Raw genomic sequence first — 20890 nt, forward strand, 5'->3', positions numbered from 1 at the left:
CGACTTCAAAATAGTCAGTTGGGAGTAGTTGAAGTAATATTGTAAATAAATAGGTTTCGGTAGGTATTAAGCTAAATCGTGTGTGTGTAGAGTAGATAGGTTAAATAAGGTTTTTGGTTATTTTTATATAGTTATTACAACGATTATCACGTAGTCGGTCGTCTAAAGTCGGTTAAATTTTTTTGTTAAAAATATTTTATAGTTTCAACTACGACATTTTTAATTCCTGTTAATTGAGTTAATTTAACAGAGAGCACTCTTGTGATCTCCGCGGAATCTTACCGACTGGACAGTTAAATATGTAGGGGGTTTAAAATACAAAAAACTATGTATTACATTAATGGTGAAAGACGGAATAAAATGGCGCTAAGGGTAAACACCCTTATCTCAACAATGTCTATTTTTACACATTTCACTCGATGTACCATTCAATTTTGACACGTGTACTTACGCAATATAGTTACAGAGAAATGAGTATGGTCTACAGCCAAAAGTAGTACAGTGTAAAATATATTAACATTACTATTTCGAAGAGTCTACGAATGTATTCAAAGTAAGAAATTGTGTAACAGTCAAATAAAAGTAAATACAATAAAGTTGTTAATTGAAAGTTAGACTTATTTTTATTTTAACTAAGAACTGACGTATGTACAATATAAATAATATTTTCTACAACCAAATGATTAAATTAAAAACTTATAAGTTTGACTAAAAATTGTGAACTAAGGGAATTAACAAAACAGTAACAAAAATAAAATTTTATAGTGTTTAAATTAATGAAAGTATTTAAACTATTATTCCTCAAAATAAATGTAACCCTATTTTTGGTTCGTCAAAGATTGTTTGTCATTAAAGGTCTGTTTAAACCTAAAAGCATTACTAATATTATTAGGTGGTCGCTTTCATTAATTTACAGAAAATCAGAAAAATATACATATAAACAACTGCACCAATTCATAACAATACAAGCTTTAAAAAACGATAAATAAGGAGAATATTATACATCCTGTTTCAGTTGAAATAATTTATACAGCTAATATCGGTAGAAAAATGATTTACAATAAAATGGCTACCCTTAATCTAAATCTGTATTCTCAATCAATTTGTTTGATGTTGAGGCTTGGGTACCTGGAAGGCTATCATCGTCACTTTCATCATCTAGACCACCTAAAAGAATTCCATTAAAACATCCAAATATTACGTTATTATGTAGGAAAAATTATAGTATTAAAAAAAACTCTTGAAAGAGAACACTGTATATAAATATACAAATAAATATTAAAAAGTAAAATAAATATTAAAAATTTCAATACCTAAAAAACTTTCTATTAAATTTCCAAAAAGACCTCCAAATTTTTTTTCCTCCTGTGGCTTCACACCAAAAAATATTTGACCTATTTTGTCCAGGTATTGAACATAACATGGATCTCTTCGGATGGAATTCTGATACTGTTCACACAACACAGCAAAAGTTTGCAATTTCTTACTAAAATAAATATATGAGTTATTGCAGAAAACTTGATCTTTTTTTTAATCAAGTTTTTTTACTGAACTAATCTACTTACTATTCAAGATCTATAATTTACCTTTCTACAGCTTGTAATAAAAACCAAATAAAATTGAGTAACGGTAATAAAAAAGGAGGGCCAGTCTTTTTTATTTTTGGATGGTTTTCAGTGTACGTATTAAAAGTTTGATTAGCAGTTATATTATTTCTTAAACATAGATACTGTAATACAGCTTGAGCTATAAAAAGGTCTGCCTCATATTTGTATCCTTTTGTCATCTGAAACTCTATTAACAACTTTGCACAACCCTTGCCATCTTGAGAATGTATATAATGGTGCCTAGCTTGTATGTAATTTTGTTCATTCCAATATGATCTAGCTATATACTAAAATATGATTTATAACGAATAATGCATTATTATTATTTTCAAGGTACCTGATGAAACAGGGGATAACCATGTCCTGATCCTTGAGATGACCATTTCACAGCATGAAGCAGAAAAGTATCTCTTTCTGTCTGATTATTTACTCCAATTTTTGAAAATATTGTGGATAATTTTGGGGACCAGAGATCACAGTTCTTATCCTCTGATTTATTTAGAACTTCTATTAATAATAATGCTAAATCAGCTCCTGATGTTTTCTGAGAACAGAGAAACTTATAATATAACAACCATAAAATACAACTTAATAGTATGTATTTTGGGACACACTATAATAAAGTATTTCACTGATTCTAGAAAATTCGTCATGACGCCTTAATCTTCTTCAGATTGACAGAACTTACTTGATCTACTTCTAAAAATGAAATTGAACCCTGATAAAGCATGTCTTTTAATTCATTATATTTTTTTTGTCCTAAATATCTAAAAAATGTTGAGGTTAGTTAAGATCGAACTATAAAAAAAATATGTATTCAATAACACCTGAAATATAATGTACGATACATTTGATGGGCTTCATAATAGTCTCCATTTTTAATAGAATTCTCTAATTTTTCTAAAACTCTTGAAACCCCTCTAAGTCCAGAAGCAGCCATGTTTATTTATCACTTCTCAGTAACTTTATTTTATTTTATTATAATCTCAAACTGTATAAAAACGTCATTTAAAATTGTCAAAAATAAGGGCTATTCTACACCATTTAGTTTAACTTTTAAGTCAATATGTGTATGTATAGTTAAAAATATCCAATATATTAAATATAATTTGAATTTTATTATTGAATTATTGAATTTGAATATATATATATATATATATATATATATTTATGTATATATATATGTTTGTAATCATCTAAGCAATTTTATTTAATTATCAGCGCGAAATATGAATTTGCAGTTGCTTTTCGGAGTATTTAACAAATTATAGCAATAATTAAAAAATAGTTGTATAGCAGAAATATATATATAGAATAGTGGAAAAGTTGATTAAATCCAATTTAGATTTACTATAATTTTGTCTATTTAAATATAGCTTATTTAAAAAATTTGAATTCAACGTTTATTGATTCAAATAATGTAAGTACCTCAGTCAGTGTCATAATTTAGACCTTGGTTGACAGATGGCGAAAGGAGTTGCAAATTATACAAAACCGGGTCCGCCATTGTTGGCTGTCGGCTGCTTTTGTGGTTCTAGTTCGAACATTTTTCGGGATTTTCATCGTACGTGAGATTTACGGTACCGATTTATAGGTGCGTTTGATGTTTCGTTGGTATTTAAAGTTAACATCGTCATCTATATTGTTCGTAGTGTGACCAAGCTCGATGGTTTAAATGGTGTTAAGTTTTCAAACATCGATTTCAGTTTATAATGGCTTACAACCCGTAGTTATAATTTTCATGCCGCATGTATATATTTCCATTTTGCAGATTTGTTGATTATACTTCTATAAATAGTAAGTGAAAAACCTCTTTTTTGTAACTGTAAATAATGAGAAATCGTATTGATGTAGTTTCATTTTCAATTTCAGCCCTTTAAAGCTCACTACAATTTTGAATTGTTCATGTCATTCATATCTTATTTAAAATGTTTTAGATTAATTTATTTGTTACCGAAATGTATTAGTTTTTTGTTTTAAATAACAATACATATAATTTTATTCATAAAAGTTAGTTTCTTTGCTTTTTCGATGCATTGACATGATTCGATCTTATGTTTATATTTTTTATACGTTCCGTATAATAGAAGAAATCTTTCTTATATACCTTTGACAGTAGTCTTAATGTATTTGTTTTAGGCTTATATAAAAATGCTTATCAATAAACAGTGTAAATTTTAAGTATTCTGGATTTTAACATTTAATTTCCATTATAACAATCAGAGGTTCTTCACTTACGTTGAACTATCGTTGATATCATTAGAAAGTATTTAATTTTTAAACTTCGTTTTAACAATAAGGAAAATTATATACATTTAGTTTTGTTGTTTTTAATTGGCATTTTAATAGTTTATAGCAATAGTTTTCATTTTTTTTGTGCTTTTATCTAAGAACTATTATCAATTTGTAACATTCTAAAATATTCCTTAATTGGATATATATGATTTTCATAAATATTATTTGAAATATTTTAATAATATTACGAGTACAAATTATTAATTTCAAGCGTATTAAGGGAACTAATGCTTTATGTGAATAAATATTATATAATTTTTTTAATTAGTTGTATATTGCATTTAGGTTTGTTCTAACTCAAATCGTTTTGAAATGTTTGATGAATATTTAAGCAGATGTTGAAATTTCTATATTATCATTTTTGCTGTACATGTAATTTGGCTTTTAAAATTATGTTATAATGCTGTATAGTAAATATATTAAACATTTTCATAAAATGTAATTTATATAATTTGAGAAGATTTATATTTATTGTGTGTTACAATACTATAACCTATTTGAGTGATTGATTAATTAATTGATTTATACATACTTTATTATTAGTTTCATGATTGTTTTTTCTATTATTGAGTATCAAAGTTGAATTGACATTGATGCAGACTTATATCAAAATAAGTTGCATTGCATTAACTAGATTTTTACTACTTTTAGGCATATATAAGCTAAAAGCTTTTTTGTTATAGGTGCATTATCTAGTGGTATCAATGAAAGGATATTATACACTCGCCTGGAATAATGCAGCCAGATTAATCTTCACTTGGAATATGATGTTTGAGTATTAATTATTTACAACTGTCTTAAATTAGCTTAAAAATATGTCTGGGGGAGGCCCTCCCCATCAGCCACATAATAGGCATGTACCTCCAACATGGAATCCATTACAGGTAAAATTAATTATTTTTCTTTATTTTAATTTTGATTTAATTACCATTAATATAGTCTCACAAACATGAAAATCTCATTACTTATTCGATTATTAATGAAGTTTAAGTTTACTTTTTCGTATGTATATATATGGCTTTTAATATTTTTTTACTAGAATTCACTGATTCAAGAACATTATTTTGATTTCATTTAATATCTTTCTTTCTTTCTTCTTCATGGACTTTCATTTTATGTATAATTCTAATTCATATAATATAATGTTATACTTATATAATACTATATTTAATGTAAATTTCTGATTATGGTAATAAATATGTAAAAAATTTTCATTAATGCGTAATACTTTTAAAATGCTATAGCTTTTGGGTGTTTATCAGATATTTTTAATTTTTTAGGTTCCAAGTTTTTTTCCACGTCAACCACAATTAGCACATATGCAAGTTGATCCATCAATACTTCACCAGTCGTCGTGGCATACTCCAACTACAGAAGCTATGAAGCTGATGCCCCATTCTCATGTTCTGAGTGAAATGCTCAAGAATGACGCGTTATTTCCAAGAGATTGTGTTGATCTGAGTTTAACACGAAATGGTAATTGTTTGAAATTTGATCATGCTAGAGGTTCATTGAGGTTTAATCAATTTGCATGTTTACCAGTACAAATGTTTCTAGGAAATCAAAATGGCGAGTTATCGACGACGCCTATTAGTCTGAGCGTGAGAGATACTAATAAAATCAACAGTTTATCGTCCAGTGGTTTGGATATGCAAGCAATGGAATTGAAGTGTATGAGCCATGGTCTCAAGTCCACTGGGAATTCAGGAAATATGCGATCAACTTCGATGAGTCCTGGATTGAAGTCAGTCAGTCCAGGGCTAAAGAATTCTAGTCCAAGTATTAAAGCGATCAGTCCAGGTTTGTTGCAAAATTTTTCCTGTTCTAACTAATTTATATAATAGTCAACTTCATTGTAATCATACATGACTATAATGATTACAAATCAATGTTTTATGTATTATTATAATTAGTGCGTTATAGATATATCTAATATTTATACTACAAAAATATTTTAACACAATTTTTCATTATATAGGATCTACCATTTTACAAAAATGTAATTAATTTACATATAATATTAGCATATTGTTCTAACTGATTATCTTTTAGGTCGAAAATCGGTCAGCCCAGGCCCAAAATCTGCCAGTCCAAGTCTAAATCCAAACATCACAGGATTACCTGCCTCTGTACCTGCAACAGTATCAATCTCAGATATTGGAAAAAATCAAAAGAGGTCTAATGTCAGGGTAGATTCAATATTAGAAAGATTAAATCCCACAACAGAAAAAGTAATCTTATTTGGTTTTAATTTAGTTTCATTCCTTTAAGCAATGACAATTGTAGGTAATGCCTTACCAAGAAAGTAAACATGATCAATCTTCAACAACTATGGCATGTGTTGCTGAAAAATTGCATGTTGATCGCCAGTCGCTTCAAGGACAAAGCGTGATAGTTCAAGCTGCCGGTAGTTATGACGAGAACAGCAATTCTAGCGGCACAAATGTAAGCAGTTACTTAATGGATTTTATGTTTTCGAAAAGTACTGTCGTTTTTGTTCAAGCCGAGACCAGTAGGTCATTTTTTTTATTAATGTATCTAGGAGAATATATGCTGGTAGAAAAGTAATTTCGGGATTTTCACACGCATCTTTTGAACCAAGCTTTATGTCATTAAGAGAGTCTTGCATTGTAAAAATATCTGCAGTCTAGCGTTATTGTAATGGAAGATTATAGCTTTTCTATTCATCATTTCTGGTGGTTTTATTAGTCGCCTGTTTCAATCGCATTAATTGTTAACGACAGAAGAGTCAAATTAATGGTTGGATTAATTTCGAATAACTCATGAACAATTTTTATTTTGATCGCAGCACTTCTCATGGTGTCGATGCGAGCTTTGCAACCGTTTTTAGTTCTCATGTTATTTGTAACTGCCCATAAACATTTCTTTAAAAAAATACTGGATCTCATTTTTTTCGGAAAAAATTCATACATTGATGCCACACATTGTTTCAAGAATTTTATATCTAGTCGTGAGATAAAATATATCCGTTAACATCGATATTTTAAAGAATTTCATTGACTTCATTGTAATTCATAGTAATTTATATTACTAAAGATATGCTGCTTTAAAGACAACTATTAAGAAAATGTTTTTTAAATCATCGAATTTAAAGTAAATTAATAATAAATTTTAAAAAATTAAATTATTAAAGATTTAATAATAAAGAAAAATTACATTACTTTTATCCCAACGATTATTAATATATTTAGAATGGGGGAGAAAATTCTGGGATAAAAAAATAGTTGTAAAAATCGCGTCATTTGCTATTAGTTGTACTCAAATATTCGCTGTCATGATGCTGGAACTGATTACTTTTAGTTTTTTCATCATACTGTGCCTTATCGCAGAGCTTTGGTTTTTAGCGATTTTTTTTAAATCAGAAATTCAATTCGCATCATTCAACAGCCGTCCTATTCATCTGATTTAGCTCCGTTGGATTTTTAATCATTCTCTACAATCAAAAAACCCTTCTAAAATATCGTTTTGAGTTGACTGGCAAGACATTTTGAATCGGAAAGGGGACAAAACAATATTTGGAAAATAAATAATCTATTTGTGTCTTATATAAAAAGTCTTGTTAAATATGTCTGTTGAAGAAACCGCCAAGTACTTTTTACAAAATAGTCATCTCTGAAATGAAAATATGGTTTTATATTATTGATAATAAAACGACAGCATTTTTCCGTGGTAGATATGATATACTACTATGTGTTTATTTAATTTTACGCTTGCAAAAATTCATTACATCTCAATTTGGTTATTTTGAAGTTTTAAAGCAAAAAAAGTTTTCTATTATGTCAACAATGTGTTTCATCGCTTGTGTTTTAATATATTTCATATCTGCACATATGTATGCAATACACATTTTTTTTATTTATTAATGTTTTCATATTTTCAGTTACCTACAGCAACTAATCCAAAAGAAGATGACTCAGGATCTATGAACAGCAATGAAGATAGTTTAGACAGTACGAAATCGAGACGGAAAAGGAAACCAAGCAAAACCATTCGAGTTAATAAGGAGGAGGATATAAAACCAGATATTGATAAGGTAAGACTACTGTCTACTATATATCTACTATATATAAGGTAGACTATATGAAAGTATACCAGACTTTCATATTAAAATTTCAATTCGCAGATTGCGTTAGAAGTTATTCCAACAGAACAGCAAAATCATCAGGAACGTCAAGTAAAATCAGTTCCGGTGATGCCCCCTTGTGACCCCGCTGCCATCGCCACCATCTTGGAGGACAATAAAATTCCAGAAAGGAGGAGGTCGTCGGATGATTTGGACTCGATTCTTCCGGCTAAAACACGACGGAAAACTTCCAGTGAGTCGGAGACCATTGATGATATTGCCGCTATGGTTCAAGAGGGTTTAAAAGAGAAGGAAAAGAAGAATGACTTAAGTACAGAAATAAAAAAGGAAGACAGGGTATGCTATTATTTTTACAATATTTAAATCCTTTGCTATAACTGTCATATACATTTTTCCAAAAGATTAAGCCAATTAAAATGCTCTAATTATATTTTTATTTCGTGCTAACCTCAGGATAGTCATATTGAAATTCCTTCAGTTGTGACTGAAAAAAATAGCACTGAAAGGGTATGCTTTTAATTTGAATTAACATATGTACAAGATGTGTTCCAAAATACATAGCACTTTTTCAAAAAACATATTCTAATGGGAATACCGGTATAGTAAACATGAATTAGAAAGGTACACCCTTCACTAATGCTGTTAGAATTTTGTGACCTTCACTTTAAATGTAATAAAACTTTTGCTAAAATGCTTGAATTGATGAAAAAAAGTGAATGACAGTTTATGATAATGAGGGTTAATTTCGACTAATGGAAATTTGTCATAATCGAATTTATCTAATTTATTTGCACGAATTGTTCACAAATGGTATTCCAAAGTAAACACAAAGAATGGAATATACATTGATATTATTGCCAAAATGATGTTTTTGTTCTCGTTTTAAATAATAACGTGCCATTGGAATGCACCTTGTATATTAAATAAAAATCAATTTTACTGTATGTTTGTTTCAATAAAAACATTTTTTTTTCTTTATGGCGCTCTTCAGGATCGTCCTGAAAAATTGCATGCTCCTGAAGTATCTTGTGAGGTATGTGCGCAATATATTATTCCGCTGTTTTTGAGATTTTTGTTGAGATCAAAATCCTTATTTTCGTATGGTGTATTAGTGTGTTTTGTTTTAATTGTTGTTCTTCGTTAATTAGACCAAGTATACCATGATAATAAAATTTCAACCAAGGTTGCTTTGCAGCTAGCATATCTATAAAATGCTTATTCTAAATGTTTTCATTGATCATATTAATCATCAATATCAATCATTTTTATTAATCATTATCATTGATCATATTAATGTCAATCATAATCATATCAATTTATTTATCATATTATGATTGATTTTATGATAATTATTTATGTTAATTGGTTTAATATTTGTAACATTAAGTATATTATCACCTGATATTGATGAATGGTTTAATGTTGGCCCAATCAAATACTATCACTTACATACATATAAGATACATTTATATATACATATACATTTAAAAAAAATTCTTTTCTTTAAAAGTCTATCCAAGAGAAAGATGATACGGTTAAAGAAGCAGTGGCCTCTGCAGTGGTAAGACTGTTGATATTTCCATATTAGCTTAAATTTAAATTGTTAATGTTACGAAAATAATTAATTTCATCTAAGATTAATAAAACAACATTTGTTATAAGTCAATTTCTTTCTTTTAAAAGCATATTGAAGAGAATGATAGCTTGCACAAAGAACAATCCTCAACATTGGTAAGATCGAAATTTGCATTAAATTTTGGACATTTTTATTTATTTATTATATTAAGCCCGCGGAAATTAAAGAACTAAAAGAAGAGATTGATACTGAAATTCCACCTAAGGTAAGCCTTGGCGCTATTCCATGCGAATAGTTTGTATTTCGAAAGTTTGTAAAATAATTATTTTTATCATGCTTGCACAGAATGAGGTTTTTAATGAACAATCTGCGCCAAAAATTGAAGAGATGGTAAGCGAATACTAATAATTCGTATGATTTATTTGTATAATCTTATTATATTTATGTGAATTATATCTCATATATTTTTTTTCAGGTAAATGATCTTTCAGAACAACTGCATAAACCAGTTACAGTGAGTGTAATAAAGTCAAAAGAGAATCTGGAAGATTCACTCTGTAGTCCTGATGAAATAAAACACGAGTCTTCCAGTACTGACTTAACCAGCTCTCTTAATCAGCCAGAGACACTTCAAGAGTCTGTTGAGAAGAAGCCAACTAATACTAGTTTTGTTGATGTAAGCATTATTTAATTGATATTTGATGATAATTATATCAGCATTAGCTTTTAAATTGTGTCTGATGAAAATTGTTATATTTTTATTGCAGGTTGAAAACAAACTGGAAGAAATGTTTGCTGGAATAGTAGAGAATCATACTGACGTTTCGTTACCCACAACTATTTTAGAGCCACCTAAGGAGGATACGACATTGGATTTAAATGATGATAGGTATGATATTAATTCAGCACTAGAATTTTATATGCTGTTTTTATTTGTGTAAATAATTTATATTTTTTTATTAGTTTATTAAAATTAGATGATTCTGTTACGTCTACCAGTCAAGATATTATTCCCAATCAAAATGTTTCTACTATTGAAGATTTGAAGGTACCAGCCTTGGAAATTAAAAAGGATGAAAAAAAAAGTTGTATTAAGAAGGCTGAAAAGACTAGAACCATATCTGGCGGAGATTTTGAAGAAGATGGAGCACCATCACCGAAGCGCAAGAGGTCATTAAACATACATATTTGTTAACATCAAATTTTATATTATTTTTTTAGGTTTACAAAGACCAAAGGCTCTGCGTCATCAGGGAAAAAAATATCTCGATCCCCAGCAATTCCAGCCTCCAAAGCCGCAAAGAAATCGACAGCTGTTATTTCCAATCGAACCCCTGTTAAAACACCAACATCTGACATAAAGGTATTCATCAGATTACTTTATTGTTTTGATCTGGTTGAAATTAAAGTATATTAAATTTACCATTTTCCAGGATGTTTATGCATATGATTCTGGTAGTAATACTAGTTCTAGCAGATCTAGAGGGCCTTTTGTCCAAATTCGCGGCCATAGAGATTCTCCATTATCTGTTAGTGTTGTTAACACACCTTTAACAGGGGATGAGGATGGTGACAGGAAGCCCAGTAAAACTAAGAAGTACCATGATGATAGTGAATATAGGTAGGTATTAAATAATTGTTGCTAATTAATGTTAATACTTATTTTTGTCAAAGGCATAAAGTGCGATCTAAAGGTTTGCACTGCAGTACATTAAGTACAAAATATGATGCTGAAAGGAAAGATACCACTTGGATATGTGCATTTTGTAAAAGAGGACCTCATTCCAGCGAATTTACTGGTAGTATCTGTAAGTGAAATATATTACCTATATCATATGATTCATTTTTCAGGGCCAAGTATAGTAAGTGCTGTACCAGCTCCTGGTGACCTGTTTGGTCCATATTTCATCACAACACAGTGTCCTGAATTTGAAAGGAGGCTAGATGATCCATATGACAGGTATATGTTGATTTCATCTAAATACTTTATTATTGTTTCATATGCTGTTAGAACTATGAATTCCACAAGTATGCAAAACTTTCTAAAGTTTTATATTCAGGGGACTTTATGGGTCAGAAAAGGCTAGTTTTAAATATTAATTTAGATCTGTTCAAACATTTGTATATTTCTTGATTTGATGAAGAATGTTTTTCATAGACAATTTAAGAGCAGGAAGATCAGCAAGGCCTTGGATGAAACTGCAAACATTGGCAAATCGGCAAGCAAAAAGGCAAAACGGAAATCAGAGTCTCTCGCTGATCAGTTGGATTCATGTCTGGGTATTACACAAACTACTGCTGATACATATGAAGTATGGGCTCATGAGGACTGTCTTGTGTGGAGCGCCGGTGTTTACTTGATTGGACCGAAGATAGCTGGACTTGAGGAAGCTGTGTGGACTTGTTCGAATGTGTCGTGTGCAGTGTGTGGTTATAAAGGCGCTAATGTTCCCTGCCTGAGACGGGGTTGTTTGAATTCAACGCATCTGTGTTGTGCACGTGGTACCCATTGGCAGTTGGACGATGCCACTTTCAAGGCCTACTGTCCGACCCATGCGCGTTAGTGGTAGAAGTGTTTTTTCTCAAAGCTCTAGCTGGACAATGTTCACGGGTAATGGAGAGATATTGTTGAAATTATCTCAAGTACAATAGAATAACATTTCTTCATTTATGAAAATAATTTTATGTTATTTGAATTTATACACAATAATAGTATGGTCCCTTAGCGGTACTATCTGTAAAATTTCAACAATGTTCACCAAAAACAAAACAGTGTTATATAAACTAACTGAACTGCTGGCTAGTTTTGAGACTTTTACATTGTGATGAATTGATAGTTGTTAAGATTATTATTACGACTATCAGTTATTGTAATTAACCCAAGACAGTAAGGATACGCCTATTTTGCGCCCTTTGTCATTATTAATATATATATTATTTTGGATGAGATTGTAAATAATTTTAGAAATATAATGGCTATAAATAAGATGCTTGAAGATATTTTACTTTTTAATTGTAGAATATTTGTAAATTTCCCATAACCTTTTTGACTTTTTTATCACATTATTTATCAATTGACGGGGTAAATAGTATTATATTCGGTTTATATAGAGTAATATTTTCTATATATTTCGTTTAATTCAAATACAAGGATAATAAGATTCTTGGTAGTTAATAAGATCTAATCAGGGTACTGCTGAATTACTATTTTAATTATGAGAAGAATAATTATTTTCTTCTGTTCAGAACTGTACATAACTATTATGTAAATGAAAATTTTGGTTGTAACAACGTAGTCTGCTTATACTTAGATGTGTGATACATTTAAAAAGGTATGCTTGGATAAAAAGTTTAGTAAATCTGGTTATATAGTCAATAAGAAAATTGCTGAATGTTGCATTGCTATTGTTTGTATTACATGTTGCTTTGTTTTTTCGTGTGGTATGCTATTTTAGAGTACCTACTTAAATCACATGAGAATTAACAGTTTTAGAATTTTTTCCCAAAATAATTTTTTTTTCCAGAAATAATCAATTTTGTATCTAAAGTAGCTAAAAAAATAATTTGATCTAAAATAATATACCAACCAAAGAATGTAATTTTTTTACTTTACCTTATGATATTAGTACATTAACTTAAATGAATAACTGTTTTTTCATTTTGTGTTCAGTACTCAGTAATTATATATATATATATATATATATATATATATATATATATATATATATATATATATATATATATATATATATATATATTTATATATTTGCAAATTATTAAATTATACCAACTTATCACTTTTAGTCATGTTAAAGTATGAATAAATTATAGAAAGTCATGTGAGGACATATTAAATAATAATAATATCCTGTTTCTGGTTATAATTTCACATATCATTGAACTGTTCTTAAGATAGACAATTGAAATTTCACTATTCAACAAAAATAGATTTAATATGTCCATTATATAATCCAAGCAAACTGAAATTTAAAAAGTTTATTTTTATGAAGTATTTACCCCGAAGGTACGCGGTTATTTCATGTTATTTAATGTTAATTGAATGATATAATTTGATTATAATTTTTACATTTTATAAGTTGTATTTCTTGTAAGAATAAATAATAGAATAGATTATGTGCTTTTAATTTCTGAGTACTGTTATTTTTGAACCAAATTTGCTTCTTCTACTTTACTTTTAATAAATTTGAGGTGAATATGACATTTTGGGTGGTATAGGAAAAATATATCATTAACCTAATAATGTCTCCTAACTTTACATAATTTCTTTATATTATATTAAAACCTAAAATACCTTTTATTAATAAATAAAGTAAGTCATATTGATGAGAAATATTTCATTTGTAATAAGACTAATTAATATTAATTATTTTTTAATAGTTTTTATTTATATATTTTCTTTCATTTACATTGTAGTTAATATTACATTTAGTATTGTTTACCTATCTTTATAACATATTTGACGTATATAATATTAATAGCCTCAGAAGAAAATCAGGCTCACTTCCACCTGAGATAACACTTCCCGTTAACAAATGCTTCATTAGGTGAGCATTTTAATGGGCTGCTCAATATATGCCCTTCTTGAGTTCTTGTTATATTATGGGTTTTCACTAGCATTAAGCAACATAAGATTACTATAAGGCTAATATAAGAAGTAAAAGTACTGATGCTATTCATGGCTACAGAGATTTTGATATGCATTAACAAACACATCATAGCCAAAGATAAGACAAAAGCGAAGGTCAGAAATATATCGTGCCTTATGTTATATTAATTATACCGATAATGTATATAAAATATATATTTTGTGCTTTAAATTAATTAGCACAAAAATATATATCATTTTGATAGTAATATGATTTACTTAATGGAAATAATTTTAATGTCGAAATCAAAATCAAGAGAAAAGACCTATTATACATAATAATTCAATAAATATGTATTAAACGTGTTATTAAGTTTATTCTTCATTTCAATCGTCATTAAAGTGTAGGATTTACCTTTTTTAAGATTAATTTTATTCCGAAAATTAATGGTGTTGACATGCTTGTGGTATAGGTTGCTATTTTTCAATATCTGAAAGAATTTACTATACAAACGATTTGCCATTAGATGGAGCAGTGATATGGCAATCTCGCGTTAATACGAAATTAGCCTTCGAGATATTCTATAAATCTGCTTTTTCAATTTCGATCCTCTTTTTTGTGGAATAATTCCAGACAAATAATGGACGATCTGTTTTGGGTTAACATATAAAATGTAATTTCTTTAATTTCTTGTGAAATCAAACTGAACTTAAAGTATTTAACTAAAAAGTATTTTATTTAACTAGTACTTTTTTGATGTCTCTTAAGATATAACTGATAGATAACTTTTTAAATTTAAAATTAAATTAAATTTTTTTTAGATTTAATTTAGAATTTCTGTTTATATTTCCACTATAACTTTTCTGTTAAAATTATAATTATTTCTTATTTAACTTTTTTCGGAATTATAAATAGTAAAAGGACTAATTACGTCTTATTGAGGGAATAAGTTTGTAATAAAAAAATATAGCAATTTTTATAACCATAATATCATAACCGACGTAACAGCACACGTGTGAAACAGAGTCCTATCTATAACATAAAGTTAGTGAAGATCTCCACTGAAATTGAGAGAGATAATATCTATCCATTTTTGCGTTTAGGGTTGTATGTTAACGGAAATGTCTAGAGCAAGACACTCCTCTAACATGAATGATATAAATACTTTTTAAAGAATTTATAAAAGATACTATAACTTATATTAAATCCCATCGGACTTTCGGATCGGATCTTTTAACTATGTTAAAGCATCATCATTTTCTCTAAATATCAGTATGTCATTGAGTTGAAGTCTAACCAGCTGTCAACCTTTAGCCAACACAACACAATTTGCGTGAAGAGATGCTTTTTTATTATAAGGTTCTTATATGTATCTTGATCAGCGATGTTTATTGATGTTTTGACATTTCTCTACATAACGTAACAGTTTTCCATTGAGTATTACGAAATTAAAAAAAAAAAATAAATAAAAGAAATATTTCCATTGAAAGAGCTTTTTCTGACATTCCATACTTTTGTAATTTTATTTGAAGAAATGTGATACCGAAATCAATAAAACATTTTTAGAAACTTATGTTGATATTGCTCCATTATATCCCAATTGTCGATTTTGTTTTCAACTACTTCAAAGTGCTGATTTTGATTTCAGTGACAAAGAACGACCTGGAGAACCAAAATAATTTGAAGACAATGAATTAAAAGACTTATTTGTCGAAATAAACTCTGAGGTAACTTTCAGGTAGCTTAGGAGGTGATGAATCAATACGAGACCAATGAGAAAGATCCAAAAGGAAGGAAAATGGTTACCACACGAATTGACTGAAAATTCCACCATTTACACACCACAAATATTATGCAGCGATTTGAAATGTATGAAAAGATGCAAAACGCCAAAGAAACGTTTGCCGTTTTACAACCTTATTAATGTTTTGAAGAATTTTGTGGACATATAATCGGACTTATCCGACCACATTATATCTGTTTTTAACTCGAATAAAATGAGAAGGGAATATGGTGTCTGATTTGAAAATTAATTTACAATCAGCAATAGGTAATACATTCGACATCGTGATTACGTGAGTTCACTGTTATTTTGAATAGACTATACATATTGATTTATTTATCCTATAATCGTCCTACTTGTATATTAATGCAAGTATAACAGAACAATAGTGATAAATCAGTTTTACAAATTAAGATTTTACCAGGCATATTTGATGTAAGATGTATATTAAAATATTCTTTCGCATGACAATACTCGGCCACAAGTGGTGCAATATTGCAATTTCAATCAAAGATTTTCGAGCTCCAAGTGTATTCAACAGATTTGCTCCTTTTCGACTAACACTAGTGCAAATAGATGCAGCTGCACGGTTGATACATAACACATTGGCTGAAAGGTTCCGGGTGTAACAAAGAAAACGCGGTTGTTCTGTTGAAAATTGGCTTTATTCATCAACGTAATCTCCATCAAAAGCCACACAATCATTCCAGTACCACATGACGATCGTTTTGATTCTGGAGTGAAGTGAGGGGTCCATGTTTCACTCAATGTCACATATCGACGCAAAAATTCTGATTATTAGGTTTAAACATGGCCAGACACTGCTCAGAATCATCAACACGTTTTGTTTTTGTTAACGGTGAGCAAACGCGGCATCCAGTTTGAACAGAGGTTTCTCATAGTTAAATTGTCATGCAGTATAAAACCAACACGTTCTTTAGATATCTTTACGATGTTAGCTAACTCACGCAACATCACTTTTCGATCATTCAAAATGATTTTGTGGATGTTTTTGATGTTTCTGGTGTTCCACCTCATTTGGACGGCCACTATTATCTGCATCATCGGTGTCTCTACGACCACATTTGAAGTCAGGAAACCAATGTTTTATTGTTATTTCTGATGAACCGGAGTCCTTATAATACAATTCAGGTCATTGCTTTGTTTGAAAGGTATTTTTCTCATCAAAAAGCAACGTAAATTTAAAATACGAAATTGTTTATAATCCCTTGTTTTGAAAATAACAAAAGTAGTGTCATTCTTAGCACAATAACTTATAAACTTATGAGTAGTATATCATAAAATTTTAACAGCTGTCTTTTGAAGGTTAGTACTAACTGAAAAGTAGTGAATGCAACAAAACTAGCGCTATCTATTTGTTAGGCTCGGGACTTTTCATTCCATGTGTTATTTATGTAGGGTAAAAATAAGAAAGTCACTAAGAAATGATGGAATATATTTTGATAAAACTTATTTGTTTCAATGCTATGCCTATTCAAACAAAAAATCTTAACACTAGATTGTATAATTGTCAATATAAAACTATTTGCTGAAAAAGTGTTTGATACTATAAAGACTCCTTGATTCACAGGTATTAAATTGTCCGGCAAACATTAAAATTTATTAACAAAGTTAAGCGCGAATAGCGGCGGATGAAGTAGAAATGAAACGGACAGCAGGAGGGCTAGCCGGGGTGGGGGGTTGTAGACTCCGGTGGTGAGTCGTCGAGTTTAAATCTGAAACACGCCAACCAGTGTCGGCGATTGTAATTCATTTTAGTTTTTAATTAAAGTTTATGGCCCTGCCAGAACTGGGGACCACGCCCTATAAATATAACTCCTGCCAACGTTATAAATATTAACTGCTGACGTTACTTTACTTTCCTAACTTAATTAAAACTACTTGTTATACGGCCGGGCTTTTCTGGAATAATGCGTTCGGCTGATGGCGGATTTTGTAAATGGTGAGCAACAACTGCCTGCTGGTGAGGTGGGGACAGGGGGATTAGGGAGGTGGCGGCGCGGATTAGCCTCGTGTGGATGAAAAGGTGGGGCAGAAGTTAGCGCACTGATAAATAATGAGTTGATGAGGGTGAAATTATATATTTCTTAGAAATAATGCTGCATGTTTGTCGACAAGACTAACCCAGTCTATTAATATCTAGCGATGTATAACTTTAAAAGTAACAACATTTAATAATTTAGTGCGTCGTATTGTTGATAAATACTTCCGTATAACAATATAATTTATCTCAACTTTAAGATATATGTTACAACAATCTACTAGTTTTTTTAATTTATAATGTTACCGTAGTGGTTTCTTGGAGGGTTTACAAAATTCCTCATTATCATATCTATTACAACTTTCATTAGATGAAGATTATTCGTTCGATGAACAGTGTTTATTGCTAAATCATTTCTTCAGGTGCGTTAAAGATGCAGAGTCAGACATAGCTGAATTTGACGAATATAATTCACCAATTTTAACCAGCCATATGCTGTAGTAGCAGGTCCGTTATTTAACACGAACTATATAAGCCGATGAGTTTACACCATTTTTATTTTTATTAGGATCATTGTAGTAGATCGAAATCTTATCTATAGGGCTAAACTATTCACAAGATTATCGTACCCTTTCCAAAACGGTTCAAATGTTGATGATTAAGTTTTATTCGGATGTGTTCTTATTGTATTGTTAACTAATAGTGCTAATATTCAGTGCACATTAATTTTTTAAACATCGCTAAAATTCACCAAATCTTCTCTAAAAATATTGCTCACTATGCCTAGTGAATAATGGGTATTTAATTCCTAAAGAGTGACAAAAAGGAAGCTGCGCTGATAAAAAGGCAAATTAATGAGAAATGATGAAATGATCATGAAATGTATAAACCAAAGTGAGATAGCGAGAAACAAAAAAGAATTTAGCATCAACGAATTATTATTGAAACTACCAAATAGGTATTACATACTATACCAAAATAGACAAGCTAGAAGAATAACAAAAATATTCATAACACTGTTACTAGACGTTGCCGACTAACCTACACTTTGTCCTTGCAATAACTTAAATATAGGTAAGCAATTTGTAAATTCGTTTAAGGATCAGACAATATATTCCTTCTCATTTTATTCTAGTTGAAAAGAGATACAATGCTGTCTGATTAGTTCGAACACGTAAACGAATGAGCCTGTCAAAGTCGTCCGGTTGTCAGAGAAATATTATTTATAATTACTACCGGTTATAAACCGGCAAACGTTATTTTAGGGCTTTAATTATTTTGATATTTTAAATCGCTCCGTAAACTATCATGTCACTGTTTGAAAATGACGAAAACAATAGATATTCAGGGTCACAAATTGATTGCGGCTTTAATAAGTTATTTCGAAAAGGAACAAGATAATGAAGGCCCTTTTTGTCCGTAAATTCCGTTAGAGAGGTAATTATTGATGATATTAAATATTATAAGTTGCGGCATTGGTATTGTGAATACGTTAGATTCAACCAAGAAAACCCGTCTCCATACGAAGTGGTTGATGAATCTTGACCATCTTGATATTGGTTCTATTCGAGATCAAGTGTACGAAATGTATAAAAAATTATTATAAAAAAATTATTTCTGAGAAAATTGTTAGCCTGGAAAGTATACATAAAAGAGCTAGAGATATGCAGTTTTTTGAGGGATGTAGAATACAAACTGGGATATTTCAAAATGCTTTATTGGTGCATTCTTGGCAAGACAGCAACAAAAAAGTGTACTGTGGATACATCGTATTTTATTGCGGAAGTTCATACCTTGGGTTCTGGGTGATGGTTGAGAAGGTTCAAGATACCCTTTTCTGCATTCTGCATCCATCGTTTAAATTATCGGGGAGGGAAATATTCTTTCAGCTACTACACGAACACGTTCCATCCCTTAAGAAATGTTTTATGGTCATGGCAACAATAAAGGATTTTCTGGTACCTGCACCCCGATTATCTGAAACACTCGACAACGAGTCGATGCGATATGTCTTTTGTTCGCCAGATATTTTCCATCTTTTGTTCGCCAGATATTTTCCATCTTCCGGGGTACTTTCATGCGATCAAGTGGTTCAAATTCTGGAGGTTGCAAATCAACCTCCTGAAAACTCAGGCCATCATTTTCCAAAAAGAAGCGTTACGCACTGTGCGTCTCACAACTTAGATCGACACCGCAAGAATTCCATGGCTGGATAACGTCACGTACCTAGGTCTCCACTTCGACCGACGGTTCGTTTAGCATTTCCAAATCTAGAAAGGAGTTCAGAAAGGTTCGGTGATAGCAAACTGCTCTGTTCTTTGATCTGCCCTTCTAACAGATTTCCCATCTCCATCAGATGCTTATTTTACAAGATGTTAATTTGGTCCGCACTCTTCTACCAACCAGGTGAAACGGCTTCAAGTTTTCCAAAATAAGCTCGTAAAGAGAATCTTAAACGCTCCATGGTCAGAAATAATTAAATTCATAGGGAAACTGACACTCCAATCAAGCACTTCATATCTCAATCATTCCACAAACAACAACTCAGCTCAAGTTCTTCTGAAAACGCTCTTGTTCGCGAGCTGGTCGACATGCTGGGATCTTAGCTTCGCGTCACCGCTAACCTCCCCCTTTTCCAGTCTGAAACGACCTCATCCGTCGCTGCAGCCATAATTTTTGCCCACCTACGACAACATCCAATCGTGTGTTAACTCAAGTTCGCGAATCAATAGTTAGTTTCTCTATCTGTTATTTCTCCGGGTCCTCGTGCCCAATAACGGTTGCCCGATTAGCATGTGATATATCCCCAAATTTAATGCAGTAGCAGTAGCGACCCACAGTGGTGAACAGTGAGGCTGTTTAGGTTTAGTGTACTGGTAAGCCCAGAGGCAGTCCCACATAATCAAGTACAACTT

General features: G+C 30.5%; 2 protein-coding genes across 13 annotated transcripts; one reads left to right on the top strand and one right to left on the bottom strand.

The window, feature by feature from the left end:
• Positions 1-600: 600 nt before the first annotated feature.
• On the bottom strand, positions 601-2593 carry LOC143206798 (Golgi to ER traffic protein 4 homolog). The gene is made up of 6 exons (XM_076419534.1): positions 2435-2593; positions 2296-2374; positions 1945-2151; positions 1587-1894; positions 1314-1486; positions 601-1167 (listed from the first exon to the last, which is right to left on the bottom strand). Exons 1-6 carry the CDS (start codon positions 2545-2547, stop codon positions 1076-1078), a joined length of 972 nt encoding a protein of 323 aa, XP_076275649.1. The 5' UTR covers positions 2548-2593; the 3' UTR covers positions 601-1075.
• Positions 2594-3042: 449 nt separating this feature from the next.
• Positions 3043-13714, top strand: LOC143206786 (uncharacterized). 12 transcript variants are annotated; one of them, XM_076419505.1, is made up of 23 exons: positions 3069-3201; positions 3260-3404; positions 4586-4786; positions 5183-5378; positions 5445-5702; positions 5955-6133; positions 6189-6347; positions 7804-7956; positions 8047-8343; positions 8461-8514; positions 8999-9040; positions 9518-9568; positions 9691-9738; positions 9795-9848; positions 9929-9973; positions 10059-10259; positions 10351-10472; positions 10547-10753; positions 10805-10946; positions 11017-11204; positions 11258-11382; positions 11435-11543; positions 11742-13714. In XM_076419505.1, the coding sequence occupies exons 3-23, from the start codon at positions 4718-4720 to the stop codon at positions 12145-12147; spliced, it is 3105 nt and encodes a 1034-aa protein (XP_076275620.1). In that variant the 5' UTR covers positions 3069-3201; positions 3260-3404; positions 4586-4717; the 3' UTR covers positions 12148-13714. The 12 variants fall into 12 exon arrangements, with proteins under 12 accessions (XP_076275624.1, XP_076275628.1, XP_076275620.1 ...); XM_076419508.1 differs by having other exon boundaries at positions 5460-5702; XM_076419509.1 differs by lacking the exon at positions 3260-3404 and having other exon boundaries at positions 3043-3201; positions 5460-5702.
• The last annotated feature ends 7176 nt before the right edge of the window (positions 13715-20890 follow it).

This window comes from Rhynchophorus ferrugineus, unplaced genomic scaffold (assembly GCF_030347505.1).
Source record: "Rhynchophorus ferrugineus isolate W39M unplaced genomic scaffold, kcgeb_rfMv2 rfM1, whole genome shotgun sequence".
In the NCBI taxonomy this organism is placed as follows: domain Eukaryota; kingdom Metazoa; phylum Arthropoda; class Insecta; order Coleoptera; family Curculionidae; genus Rhynchophorus; species Rhynchophorus ferrugineus.

Excerpts from the sequence above, each read along its gene's own strand:
- LOC143206786 (XM_076419505.1), top strand. The coding sequence starts at position 4,718 with ATGTCTGGGGGAGGCCCTCCCCATCAGCCACATAATAGGCATGTACCT. Across the intron at positions 9,041-9,517 it reads CTCCTGAAGTATCTTGTGAG|TCTATCCAAGAGAAAGATGA; the intron begins GTATGTGCGCAA and ends TTTCTTTAAAAG. Across the intron at positions 10,473-10,546 it reads TTGGATTTAAATGATGATAG|TTTATTAAAATTAGATGATT; the intron begins GTATGATATTAA and ends TTTTTTTATTAG.
- LOC143206798 (XM_076419534.1), bottom strand. The coding sequence starts at position 2,547 with ATGGCTGCTTCTGGACTTAGAGGGGTTTCAAGAGTTTTAGAAAAATTA. Across the intron at positions 1,895-1,944 it reads GTTATCCCCTGTTTCATCAG|TATATAGCTAGATCATATTG; the intron begins GTACCTTGAAAA and ends ATCATATTTTAG. Across the intron at positions 1,168-1,313 it reads TTTAATAGAAAGTTTTTTAG|GTGGTCTAGATGATGAAAGT; the intron begins GTATTGAAATTT and ends GAATTCTTTTAG.